Source organism: Natator depressus, chromosome 6 (assembly GCF_965152275.1).
Source record: "Natator depressus isolate rNatDep1 chromosome 6, rNatDep2.hap1, whole genome shotgun sequence".
NCBI classification, from domain to species: Eukaryota; Metazoa; Chordata; order Testudines; family Cheloniidae; genus Natator; species Natator depressus.
The window spans coordinates 30973011-30987818 of record NC_134239.1 but is presented as its reverse complement, the minus strand read 5'-3'; the positions used below and the strand labels follow the sequence as shown (position 1 = coordinate 30987818).

Below are 14808 nucleotides of genomic sequence, written 5' to 3'. Positions count from 1 at the left end.
ACTTTATCAAACGGTATGATGTAGTATTTTCAGCAACAAGGGAGGAAAACCAGAATGCTAAGTCACTCAAGCAAAGTTCATGCACCTGTTTCTGAAACATGATAGGCAGGAGAGTGACTTGTGGCTGTTCAGTCTCCTCAGAGGTACAGCAAATGTTGGCATGAAAGCGTATCATTCCAAAAGAGAGAAAATGGAAATTACATTTTGCCATTATAAATGTAAAGTCGTTTTAAATTATTGTACACGCGCTGGATGTTTGATCACATTCTGTGAGGCTCTAACATTTTGACCGAAGTACTAATATATTTCTCCGCACAGAGCCTGAGTATATTGCCTGTGCCCTGGGGGATTCCAGGAAGGTTGAGAATTCCTTCCTCCCAGACGACAGAGTCACTCCATGACTGCTACTGTTGCCCTCAGGCTGCAACTCCCATTGTGCACGTGCCCCACTCTGGAATGGGCGGGAATGGCTCATAAGAACATAAGAATGGCCATACTGGGTCACACCATCTAGACCAGCATCCTGTTTTCCGACAGTGGCCAATGCCAGGTACCCCAGAGGGAATGAAAAGAACAGGTCATCATCAAGCGATCCATCCCCGTCACCCATTCCCAGCTTCCAGGAATGATTCTGCTCAGCACGGGCAAATATACAGGTAAGAAGTTCATTGAATCTCCATGCGCATTCAGTTTTTGGCAGCTCTGTTGAGACTCCCAGTTAGTTTCAATCATAATGGTGTTTTTGTCACATGGATGTCCAATGGGATAGACAACTCCATACTCATTTTTTCTTCAACATACCTGGTCAACCTAGCTGTGTCTCAGTTTCCCTATCTATAAAATGGAACAAACTGAGAATTACTGTGATATGTTAATTATTGAATGTCTTGAGCACATATGCAATTAAAATGAGGCTCTATTCCAATATCTAGGATTTTTCTATAACAGCCATTACCTGGATAATTATGTATAGCTATATGTGCTCCAGGACCATTCTGGTCTATCTTTACAAACAACAGAAAATATCACACATAATTTCAGTTGAAATCAAGGGGCTTTTGTCTGTTTAGCAACTGAAGCATCAGACTCTTGGAGACTTTTTAAACCCTGATCTTGCAATGAGTTATGCACAGACTCAATTTGTGGCTTATTGATTAGACAGCATTTCCTGCTCTATTTATATACTCTGAGTCATCCCAATTAATTTAATAAGTGTTATTATAAGTGTTACTACAGAAATACTTAGCATATATTTAGTGCCTTCATTCCCAGGATCAAACATATGAATGGTTTAAGTCTCCCAACATCTGTATAGGATAAATCACTATCATTATGTTTCTAACCTATGAAATAAATGTATTATTATTGATGCGTTTTAAATGTATTATGGTGATGGTACTATTTAGTTTTCAAACTTAATGAAAAAAATAATTCTTAATGAAAATATCTGATTTTATAGATCTGACAAACTCACAAGAGCAAAGAAAAGGCAGGCATTTCACTTTAGCTTATTTGTATGAATTTACTGCTTGTGAAAGGTGCTGATTTAAAAACAAGAGTTCTCCATCCACAGAACAGATGCAGTCAGAAGCAAATATCCAGTCCACACACCTTGATTCTGCTCAGCACAGGCAAATATATAGGTAAGAAGTTCACTGAATCTCCATGCGCATTCAGTTTTTGGCAGCTCTGTTGAGACTCCCAGTTAGTTTCAATCATAATGGTGTTTTTGTCACATGGATGTCTGTCCAATGGGATAGACCACTCCAAACTCATCTCATATAAACCACTGAACAAATATCAGGCAGTGATAACTTTCAGTCACTGCTAACCTTGTTTGTATTTGAACTGGTGTTCTAGAACACGAAAGGCTTGATATGCAGTTAATCTCTTAAACTATTTGCCCTTCACAGAAGGCTACCATTTCCAATAAACATAATGAGTTGTGGTATCAGCCCAGATGTTAGCCTCTGTGTTCCAGTGCCAGACTATGAATGTTCTCGCTTTGCTCGGTTTCAGAGAGAAAATTAATATTACATTTATTATTTGAAGTTGAATATGCACTGTAGACAAGGGAAGGCCCTTCTTTAGAAATGTATTAAAGTTTCTTTCTGCCTTCAACATCTCCTGCAGCCCAATTAGATGACGGACAGTTATGAGCTACACTCTTCTTACTGAAATTAATGCGCAAATATATGAGCTAAAGAGGTTATGACATAAATCAGGGGATGACTGGAAACATGATAAATAGATGCATTTCCCTCCTGAAGGTGAAATCATCATATGATCTCACTCATATAGACCTGTATACTTAACAAGATTGTACAATTATAATTTATAATTATTCCATACTGATGTTGATCAATTAATAAGCCTGGCATCTTACTAATTAGAAATCTATGAAGGGTTGCATAGAATAGACCCTTCAAAATGAGAGGTGAGGAATCTTCTGAGATACGAAATTCAAAAAGCTGCATATAAATGGAAAACTTACCATTCTATGCTGGGCTGAGATAACACTGTCCCAGTCGGCGTCTTGTTGGATGGTGGTGATCAGAGTTGGTAGCTCCTCCGAGTGAGGTTTGTTGTGCATTAGGGTGTGTAGAGGCAGATGGGAGGCCACATGATGATCACTGTTGCCCTCTTCCTTGTCTCGTGATGCTAAATCCTGGGTCATTGCTTCCTCTCCATCAGCTGCACAGGCAAATGGAGAGGTGGCCTGCTTGGAAGACATTCTTCTGTAGAACAACAAAAGAGGGCAGGACATAAGATTTTACTATTGAGTACATAGATGAAGCTACAGATCAAAACATGAAAATTGGAGGCAGACCCTTATATACGAGTAGTCCTTTCTCATTTAGGTAATCCCACTGTAGTCAATAGGACTACTCAAAGGACTAAGGGTTGGGAGGATCGAGATCCTTGGCCATTTAACAGGTTCTTCAGAAGCTCAGAGCATTTCAGTTATGTGATAAAGGGGTCTTCAGTGGCTCCAAATGAAACATGGTATTGACTTATCCTGTGTCATCCCATTTATTTAGACTTGTAAAATGGTATCATTTTCTCCAGACTTAAGAGAATGATGATTTTTCTGGACATGTATAGTCTGTTAATTGTGTCTCTGGGCCCAGTCCGCTAAACTTTTACTCCCATGAACAGTCCTACTGCCTTCAGTTGACTTCAATGGGATTACTTGCGTAAATAAGGAGTACTCCTATGAATGAGGGTTTGCATGATTGGATCCTTTGCTTACTTTGCCCCTTACATGTGGAATTTGTTTTCTTCACAGATGAGACTTTCTAAGTCATTAGCCAAGCTGTTCCAAAGAAAGACTATGATTTGTTTGTTTAAAGCTTTACCGTCTCTAAACCGGTTTTAAATTGCATCCAGTTTTACCTTTTGGAAAAGGTTCTGAGATATTCACTTGAAGAGTGCTATAAAACTGTAAGTGGCTTATTGAATGAATGACTGATAATGTATGATTAGTCTTGAAGCAATCTTCTGCAGTTTGACTTAAGTGCCTGAAATAATTATATTTCCATCTTTATTAGATATTGAATACAAGATACAAAGCATTTGAGAGAATTCTGTTAAATCTGAGTGTCAAGTTGTAATAAATAAGTATATTTATTTAAAAGGTCATTTCCTAATAATAGCTTCTTAATGCCATTCTATATGCAAACACAGCTGTGTCACAGTTTATGTTACTTAAATTAAAATATAAATTATTCCAATTCAAATTTTTTGAACACTTTTTAAAAATGTCTAGTGAAAATAACCACAACTGTCAAAGCAGACATCTAAAATATATTAGATTTTTTTACAGTTTTTAGAAATTTTACAATATCTGTAATACTGAAATTGCTTTGGAACTAAGGAATAAGATCTCCACCTTAATTGCTCTTTAGCAATAATTGATTTCATACCATTTCTTTAAAAATGCACAAATCAGTTAACATAGGAAACCACATGAGCATTTTTCAAATTAGCAAATCATTAACTCGCTAGTACTGTTTCTACAGACAAATAAATACTGATTAAAGGGTCTGGAAATCTGAGACTAACAGTTAAATTTACAAATGTGTCACATGCTTTCATGAATATTACAGTGAAGGAAATATCAAGTGCGAAGAAAAATAATTAAGTTAATTCCAATTTAAACAGTAGTTTTTATGTAGCAGCCCATGTTTCACATAGGATTTAACAGCTAATGCTAAATTTCTCACAATTTAATGAGGGGGCTCAGATTTAGTATTCTACAGTGAAAAAAAAATTAATATAGGAACAGCTAATCTAATTATGCACAGTTCTAAATAAAAGTATTACAAGCTTTTGAAGTGCTTTGATACATATTAAAATGCTGATACCTATTTAGAATAACCATTCTATAAATAATGATAATCCTGCCTCAACTTGATACGAGTGGTAGGGGTGGGGATAAAAATTTGCATTTCCTTTAAGAGTACTAAAGTTGTCAATGAGTAGTATTGAGTGAATATAACACTCATACTCCACTAAAAAATACATATTTATGGTGCACATAACAGGCGGAAAGTTCAGAAACTATTATTGTTACAGGTATTTGAAGAGGCTCTGGTTCATACTTACTATGACCTAAGATAATCAAAAGATTAAGATATATTGAGAGATTATTTCTATATTTCTGATTACAATCATCATGTTAATTTACTCATTCACATGACAACATAATACATTTACTATGGTTTTATACAATTTATAAACTGTGCATTTAAAACTGAAAGTCACAATTTGCATTTAAAAGTGAAACTCACAAACTGCATTGACTTCACCTCCTTAACAAACACCATTCCTGTTATAAATTGAACTGGCTTCCTCCAATAGCAATAGCTATGGTTGTTTTTTCAGTATAAATTAATCATGACACAAAACCAGAAATGAAAATGTCTCTTAAGAATAATTTCAAGTACAAATTGCACCAATGAATAATAGTGCACAATCTTAATTAAACACAACTGTGCAGCTGTGAAAATAGGCTAAATCTGTCCAAAGCTATGAGTTGGCTTTAAAGGCTGGTTTGTTAGGGAGTGTTTTCTTAAGGAAGGCTGGGCCCCCAGTCTTAATCAGCCAATAAATTATTTCCTGCAATTACATTAAATAGAAAATTATCTTCAAATTGGGAATGTTAATTGAAAATCAAAATTCAGAGTGAAGTTTAGAAATTACATGCTGAATATAATTAGTCTAGAAAGGCTTCACCTCTATTTCATAAATAGGCTTTTGGTAATTCCTCAAGTGACCATTCAGTAAAACTACCTACCTGTAATATAGTACAGTAGAAAAATCTTTTTTTTTCTGTTGTTATATATATATTTTATATATAATTATATATAATATATAAATTATATAAATATATATAATTTTTCTCTCATATTTTATATATACACCCATACAAATATATTATTATAGTCAATTTAAGTTAATTATTTATAGAAAGGGTGAGAATGTGCCATCTCTAAAATATACTAACACAGATACTGTCCTACATACCTATAGCTATCAACCCCTCCCTGCAAGTTTAAGTTACCTTTTTCTGTACTATATTAAATGGGAATACTCAGGTGTAAGGGCCAATTCCTGCCAGCCCTATCCATGAGAATCTCCTGTTTACCTCAGTAGGAGTTCTGCACATGGAAGACTGTGAGATCAGGCTCTAACCAATGGCTGAACTTAACCCATAATTTCCAAGGAGTATGATCAAATACTCCCACTGAAATAGCCCATCAGATTAATCCTTAGTTTTTGTCCCATCGATCCACAGAACAGGTAGTTCTGCTAAAATAAATTTTTGAAAAATATTATGGGTAGCTCATTTTTAAATATTAATAATTTTTCAATTTTAAACTTAAAATATTCAAAACTAACTTACCATAGTCCTACAATTTCAGTAATAAAAATAAATTAGACATGTAAAAGATGTCTCAATGTTGCTAATTTCCATTTTACCTTATTTTATTTTTGCTCTGTTATAAATTAAAATCAGTCAAATGATTTTTTTAAATTTCTGTTCAAAAAAAGTCTCCTTCGTTATAACCCCTGAAAACAGGGGTTTATAATGGAAGTGCTGACACAACCCGAACTAAAGCAGCGCAAATGGTGCCGCTATAATACACAAAATCAAGTTCTATTATTCTAAACTATCCTCGCTCGTGGGGTTTTTCTTTACTGTGCTCCTAGTCAAACTGCTGAAGCATGAAAAATTTAAATGCAATCAAGTGGGTCCAATTCTACTTTACTAGAACAAGTGTCTACAGTGGTACAATCTTAAACGAGATGCAACAGATTTGTTTGGTGCTTTTCTTCTTTATTTTTTTTAACTGTTTATTTATAATATTGTGCAGTGGAGATAAAATAAGAGGAAATTACACTCACATGATATCAGTGTATCGACTACACAGCACACATTATAATCAGAGAGAAAAAATACATTCTCACACTGGTTAAATTGACTGGTTAGCACAACTATCAGCAAGGCAAACAATATACCCATGGGATTTGAGACAGATGGCTATGAATCCAGAATCATTTATCTGAAGTCCATTCCCCTATTCAGCTTTCCTAATTTGGGTTAAACAAACAGGTTCGGGTTTTACAAAACCAAAACAAGACACATCTCACTTTCAAACTGAGATGGACAAAAATGGAACCATTTAGCCAAACCTCAGTGAAGTTGCGGAAATGGGAAGGGTTCGTAAATTGGGACCCCAATTTCAACTAGCCTTGGTTTCCATGTTGTAAAGCCAAAATCCCAAGCGTGGGTCTGCGCCGCTCCTGTATTTAATGTCAAAATGTATACGCCTTAATTTTTACCTTTAGAAGAATGTGCCTGTCCTCTAATGGAGCCTGGCAGACAGTCATTCTATAAAAACATCACAGATTTCCTTTTTCCTAAAGGTAATGCTTGTCACCCTTTCCCAAAACTACAAATGATTATAGAAACTTTTCATCTAAGGCTTTTCTATGGCCTGAAGTTCTTCAAATGATTTAAAGCTGCTTCCTTTAAATAACTAGGTGGCATGCCTAACACCAAAGACATGTAATGTCTAAAACCGTCCATCCATTACTCACAGAAGGACCAACTGATGAAATGCTCCGGTGGAAATTAGGGATCAATTTGGGATCCTAGCCAGTAGATATGTAAACCCAAATTACACAGCATTAACTCACAGACAACAATAATGTAAGCACCTAGTCACAATTTAAGAATACCTAAACTATCGTATAACAATGAGCTATATGACAAGGGACACTTGTGGCTGACCATAGATTGCAATGGAATCTAAAGACTGTTTTGCCCCTCCCTATCAAAGCCTTCATAAAGCTAAATCTATAATCCCAATAGTATAGAGGCAGGGTTTTGACAATGCCGTGCCTCCTCTCCTTAAAGGTGACCATCCTTATTTCCTCCCCCAAAGCCCCAGTTTATCAAAGCACTTAACCACACGTTTAACTTTAAGCATCCAAGTAGTCCACCTGACTTCAAACTGGATGGCTCACTTACTTATGGTTAAGCACATGCTTAAGTGCTTTCATGAATCAAGACCCAAATGAATTATAAAAGAAACATTTTTCAGAAGTCCTCAAAAAAGAACCCTTTAAATTAAAAGAAGCATTTTTCCTTCTAACTTTTCACAAGACCTTAGTGTTCAAGAAAGATGCTACTCAGATAAGCCTGGAGAGTGAAATCCTGTCTCTCTCTCTCTCTCTCCCCACAGAACCAGGGCAGCAGAAATGGAAGTTTCTCCCATCTTTGTCAAATCTTACCCAAAGGGCCCTCTACTGCAGATCCACACCCACAACCGTACGAAAGTGATTGTGCCGCTCCTGGTTGCTTGCCCTCCTGTTCCCCCTCCTCATGGCAGACTCCAGCACTCTATGGTGGTAAGCCCTATATGGAACTTGAGAGTCAAATCTTGAGTCCTTAGGCCTCCTCCTAAACTCAAGGCCTGCATCCATGAATCATGCCTTACCAACTGACCACTCCTTACATCTGTGTAATCCCACCAGTACCAACTATAGGTCTGATGCTAAACTGGGGTAAACTGACAGAGCCCCACTGAAGTTACTGGAGTTGCAACGATTATTCCAGCTGAGGTACTGGCTCAGAATATTGTAAACACACAGGGAAATTATCACTATTTGCCTTTGCTGTGGAAGGATCCCAATTTCAAGTTATGGGAGCATTCAAATATGACTTAATTTAAAGAAAAATGAAAATGCTGTGCCAATAGCCAAATCATTTTGCAGCTCTGCTCCCGTAAAACGAAGTTATGAAGACATAACTCAGCAACATAATTCATTGTTTATCTAATGTTGTAATCCGTCTGTCATGTAAGAATAAACAGTTATTTCCTAAAATTATAAAGTCCCACATCTGATTGCAAAAAGCATTAGAAACAGGAATGAGCAGTTACTAAAATACTCACTACTCCTGAAGCCCCACACTCCTACGTGTCCCTACATACAAAACCTACATGGAGTTAGACTGATGACACATCAGCATTTTGAGAATGAGAAGAGAGTGTGGGCTGTGCATAGGACTGAAAGCTAGTAACTCCTGAATTCTACCCCTGGCTCTGCCATTGAGGTCCAGTGCGGCCTTGGGCAAATCAATTAATCAGTCTCTCAGTTTTCCCAATCCCTACCTCATGGGGGTCATGAGGATTAGCTAGATAATGTTTGTAAAGCACCCTGAAGATTAACAGTGTTAAGCTGATTCATGAGAAAAATCATTCCAGGAACTGCATTGGGAATAAGAGAGGGAAAAAGGAATAGATTCAAGGAATGGCAGTGAACAACATTAATTGCAGTGCCCAAGACTCCAGCTAAGATAAACATCAAGCTAAGTCATATAAGTGCAGCCTCCACAATACACACGTTCAGGTATACCCACCTTTCTATTTACAAACCAGACAAATTACTCTTGTTACTAGAAATAGCCTGAATCACAGCATTTGATTCCATATCCACTTTCCCAAAGCTCAGAAGCAATAAGATCTGGTCCCATCTCTACTTCATTCTCTGAAATGTATAATATAATATCTGCACAGTTTATTGAATGATGCAAAAGTATTTTTTTAAAAAGACTGCCATTCACCTTTTGTCATTGTGGATAATTATACTGACAGTGCAGTCATGTACATTCCCTGGGGGTTAGACTAGATGACCCCTGTGGACCCTTCTAAACCTACAATTCTTCGTAAAATATTAGAGTTAAAAAATGATTCTGTCTCTTTATCAGACTGTCAAAACCATTAAAATGAACTAAACAAAAAACACCATACAACCCCTGCAGACTTTATGATGAAAATCCTATGCAAGCTATTTTTGGCAGGTGAGATGTTCCTTTTTCTTTATTTAGTATCAATATTTTTCACTGAGAATATGCAGCTACACTCACACAGAATGCAGTGAAGGGCAGTGGAATACAGGATAATGACTTAGTACCCGAGAGGTGTTCTTCTCAAGTCACAAAAGTTAATATTTTCTACAGTTTATTTTTAGCTGACAATATTGCTGTCACTTTATTTATACAGCTTAAGACTGTTCTTTGGACTGGAGCTCATATGCCCTGGAATGCTTTGACTCATGAATTGTTTCTCCTGATAATGTTACATCACGTAACTACCTCTGTTTAATTGGTTAGTATTAGCTTCTCTGTGGAGACTCTGAGGACTTTAAAGTCCTATGACTGTGACATGTGTCTCTGGATATCCAATTTCCTACTGTTGCAAAAAAAAAAAATCTGACTTCAAGCAATCTTTACCAACGACTTTCCAACTTGTGAACAATAGTGAGTGTACCAGCAACTTATCCATCATAACTTGTTAGAATTTGTTTCTTTAGGCAGCAAGTAATAGAACATACAGTGTAAATAAAAAGTATCCCATTAAGAATAAGATTAAAAAACAATGGTTGCTATAAATAAGCCTAAAGTTGCAGGTTTTTATGGAAAGAATGCTTAATTGTTTAGCTAAAAGATTGCATAAATGGTTTTGATAAAGATGCCTAAAAATACTTACAGGAATTTATTTCAACATATTTAGACTTTGAGTCAACAATTCACATAAAAAACAGAAATAGCTTTTTACCCTAATAAAGTTAATAAAGTTCTTGTTTTAATAACGTGAAATCTGCAACTCAATACTTTAATCTGTAATGCAGAAGATCCTAACAGGTTGTTAATTAAATCCTTCTGATACTTTACGGGGTATATGCTATATTGGTAACATACAGGATACATGTTATATTGGTATAAATACAATGTCTTTATATATTTTCCTCCTACAGATCAATTTTCAGTAGTTGCCTAGGACACCACAAAATATAGTAAAGTGAAAACTTAGTCACAGGGTTGCAAAAACAAAAGTTGATGTTCCATGACTCAGTGCCACTTATCACAGAATTGAGTGATACACATTATCTACAATAGATTCCCCCCCCCAAACCGATATTTTTGATGCTCATTTTTAAGCTAAATACAGCATTTCTGTAATTCATCTTTTTTTCAGATAATGAAATGAAGTCTCAATTTCAGGCTCATCAGCCAGTTTGCATTAAATCACCTAATTATTACCTCCGTATACCATGAAACAATGTTTCTGCAGTTCAGTAACAGATTATCTTCTTAATGAAAACCTTACAGTACAAGACTAAAAAACATTTCTAGCAGGCAAAGTATTTCTGATTCAGTAAAGGTTATGCAAGCATCAAAGCAGTTGAATATAGGTGCCAAACCACATTGCCAGGAGCTCTTAGTACTGTGAGGTAGTGTTACCTGACAGCTTGGTGAATATAAAATTACTTGTTTCTCCAACTGAAGACAATCAAATTGTCACCTTCCATTGTAATAATGCACAACTAGACATCAGCAAAGTGCAAACATAATTACCAAGAAGAAAACAAAACAAACAAAAACAAAAATATTAAATCTAAATTTCTCTAAAGGGTAAACTCAAAAGGCTTCCACAAAAAGGGAGCTCATTTTAATACCAAATATTATGGTGCAACCCTGCTATTATTTAGCAATAAGATTTATAGGTCTTGAATTAAGTGAAAATGAAAAACAGAAGAAGGATGAATATATAAAAAGCATAAATACTGGTAAGAACCATCCCAGTGTCTCACATATGCACATATAAAAGATTACACTAGTGCACTGGTGTGCCTCCACGGATAAGTGTGCATCTGCTGCATTACTGTTAGTATAAACTTCTATATTCAGGGGTTTCTCTCTAACTCATAAAAAATAACTCCAGACTGGAACCTGGCATGCATTGATTCAAACAACAAGCAAATTGCTTTTAGAACGAAAAAACAACTTTCAGTTTCAACTTGAAATTCCACAGATTTTTAATCTACAATGTGTATAAGTGACTTTTAACATTTTAAGAATTTAAAGGGCATGGTTTTGGAATGGTAAGGTTAGTTCATATGAACTAACATTTTCAACATAAATGTCCTGAGGGTGTTCGGTATCTGGACTGTCTCTCCAGCAGTGATATCTGCATTTTGACAAGAGACATCATCATGAACGGTTCCACAGTGATCTGTGAAATCAAAGACTGAGTTTTACAGATACTGTAGCTATGAACATCCTATGCCACACAAAATAGAGCCTTTTTAGGATTTACACATTATAAAGTTTCTTATCATTTTGATTTATTCATAAAATGTGAAATACCTATTGATATGATACACTACAATCTAGCGTGTAAATCCATCTTTTTTAAAGACACAAGCAACCTCGTGTTTTCAGCAATGCTAGGGGAGTCACAAAAACTAAAACAGAACCAAAGAAATGCAAAGCTAACACTGCATCTTCAGCAATAGGTTTTGTCTAGTTGCAAGAATGGAGGAGAGAACACAAAGAGCTCCTTTTCTCACCTTGCACTCCTGCACAGGGGCCAGACAAAGCCTAGCTCTTGTTCACAGAGAAGACGCAAACACTGCTCCAGACTAGCACAGAAATTGGTGTTAGCCTCCTGAAAGGGGGTGGAGAGAAGGGCAAGGCCATGGTCCTGCCCCTATATGCACCAGCAAGCAGAGCTGCCCCCACGTCCTGCACCCAGTCACAGGCCCAAAGTCTCCAGGAAGATCACTACACCCTTTTCCCTCCCAACAATATTACAAGGACATTGTCTTACAGAGAAAATGTAGCCCCTAATTTGAACCACTGAGCCTAAGACTTAGATTGTACATATCATACAACATGGAAAGCTCCTCCTCTTCATTGTGTGGGTGCATGTCTCTCCACAGTTAAGAGGTTCACCTGCACATGTGAGCACTGTAGTGGAGATCTGATAATACAGCATTACTTTCAAAGGGCACTGCAGCACCATAAGGAGTATTCATAGAGCTCTCGAGGAAGATGTGGGGACAGCAAGTCCACTACATTCTTAAAGTGACAGCACTTTACACATAAATTCATGAATGAGCATTTTACCCTTCAGTAAGCAACATGAAATGAGTCTAAACTGTCAGACTTAGATTTGATTTTTGTGACTTTGGTGAGTTTGTGTTTTCGTTACAACTCTTATTTTACTAAAGCAGGCTCATGCGTGTAACAAGATAGTGTTATGCACAGTGTTTCCTTGTTTTGAACTGGTGCCTACACAGCACAATACCCTACATGCATAGAGAACTGTTAATCTTGCAGGATCTGAAAATGTATTTACAGAGCATGTACAGGAATCACTTAATTCACCAGTGAACAGCAACTACTATTAGGGCAAAAAGAACAGGAGGACTTGTGGCACCTTAGAGACTAACCAATTTATTTGAGCATAAGCTTTCGTGAGCTACAGCTCACTAAGGTGCCACAAGTCCTCCTTTTCTTTTTGCGAATACAGACTAACACAGCTGCTACTCTGAAACCTACTATTAGGGTAGAAGGCCTCAACAGTGCTTTAGGTGCGAGTTATGAAGAACTATGTCCTGGTGAAACTTCAGGTGAGTTTTAAGCAGGCAAAATGTAACCGCTTGATTGGCATTTTGGCCTGGAAGAATACTGGGACAAATCCCTCTAACACTTACGTAGAAAAATACGCAGTGCATTCTTCAATGATCACAAATGGACAGGGTCCCCGATGCATGTGGACAATAAAAAAAAACAGTTTCTAATTATATTTTAGGTGAACAGATGAAAGCAACAGTTGAATAGTTTGAATAGTTTAAAAGCTTCCATAAAACATTAAACAATAACTAATTGTGTTCTCCATAAATTAAATGGACCAGCTGCCATTAAAAAGGCATGAACAATTTGAAGTTCAATTTACTGAAGGTTTCCTCATTTTTAGACTGGATTTTAAGTATTTTTTCTTCTATCCTGACATAGGATTCACTGATGAAAGCTTTATCATAGTTTTAACTGCCCTTTACATCTAAAAATATATTTTTCATGGAATATACAGCAAACCAAAGATACAATTTCTAACACTTTAAATAAACATTTAGTACAACTAAGAAAACAAATAATTAAGTCTTTGTTTTTAATAATTTTAATTTATTTTTAAACTAGCTCCCCAATGTAAACATTAATGTACTTTTAAAAGAATTTTATTGGAACGTTTGGGTTAGGCACTGGAAAACATCACAGAATGTTAATTTAACTTCCTGTAGACTCACAGGTAGAACCTACATTGTTCAGTCATTCAATTTAGTGAGATCAGCCAGAGTACAGCTTCTGTATAGGGCACACTATTGCTGTTGCATCAACTGCAAAGGAAGCTATAGTACTTTCCCATACTTAAGGTTCAATCCTGCAAATTGCCAAACACTTCCTGTGAAGGACTGAGAACCCTCAATTTCCACGGACTTCAGTAGGAGTTGAAGGCACACAGCACCCTGCAGGATTGATCTGTAATTGCTAGAAGTGCAAAAGCAATCCTAAGGGGAAATGTGAATAATGATAAAATTATCAGGTGTTCCCCAACCCCAAAGTGCTCAAGGTTCCATTACAATATTTTAAAAAATACATTGAAATAAACATCACTAAGCATAGAGATGTGTTAGAACAAAAAGGAAACCCAAATCCAGACAACTCCAGCACCAGAGCACCAAATAGAAGTTGTCTTTAGTGATCTGAAGTGCAGTAGTTGTCTTCGGTGACAGTTTAAGGGAAATATATATAACAATACATTTCCACTAATTCAAATTATTTTTTAAAATAACTCTTACCGTTACCATTTCAAATTCAGTTAGTTTTTATACAACTGACTGCAGCTTAAGCCCTGAAATGTTCTCTATACTGCCTGATGTGGTGCGTAACAGCTGAAATAAATAGCTCTCTATTGTGGTTTTCATCTCTGACCTGATTTTTCCTATTTTTTTAGGATACACCATATGATCTGTATTTGAAAATGAAGAATCCTAGTTTTCTCAACACCGTCAATTTTTGCTCAAGGCTATATGTTGTAACAGTTTCCCGCTTGTGTATATTGGTAATAATTTATCATAGTCAGGCGAACAATATATAATACATGCTGCTGATTACTTCTAAAGACAAAATCTAATGGTTTCATTTACTCCTGCACATTTGTTGTGAACTATGTCATCAATTTGAAAGTAAGGCATTTTCTGTATAAAACATGGGATTTTACTGACTTTGATAGCAGTGTTGTCATCCACACCAAAATTCATGAATGAGACACTCATTCTCCAGGGGTCTATAGGATAAAAAAGAGCCCTGCACTTATTTAAGGTATTGTGACATTCTGATAAAGAGTTGTGACAAGTTGACATTATGGGCCAAATCATCAGCTGGTATAA

At 36.3% G+C, this 14808-nt stretch overlaps 1 protein-coding gene across 8 annotated transcripts in view; it reads right to left on the bottom strand.

The window, feature by feature from the left end:
* SOX6 (SRY-box transcription factor 6) overlaps positions 1–14808 on the bottom strand; it is a 469848-nt gene that overhangs the window by 276527 nt on the left and 178513 nt on the right. For all 8 annotated transcript variants that reach the window (XM_074954950.1, XM_074954952.1, XM_074954946.1 and 5 more), the window contains one exon: positions 2495–2738. In XM_074954950.1, coding sequence (XP_074811051.1) covers positions 2495–2738 — 244 coding nt within the window. The remainder of the gene's footprint in view (positions 1–2494; positions 2739–14808) is intronic.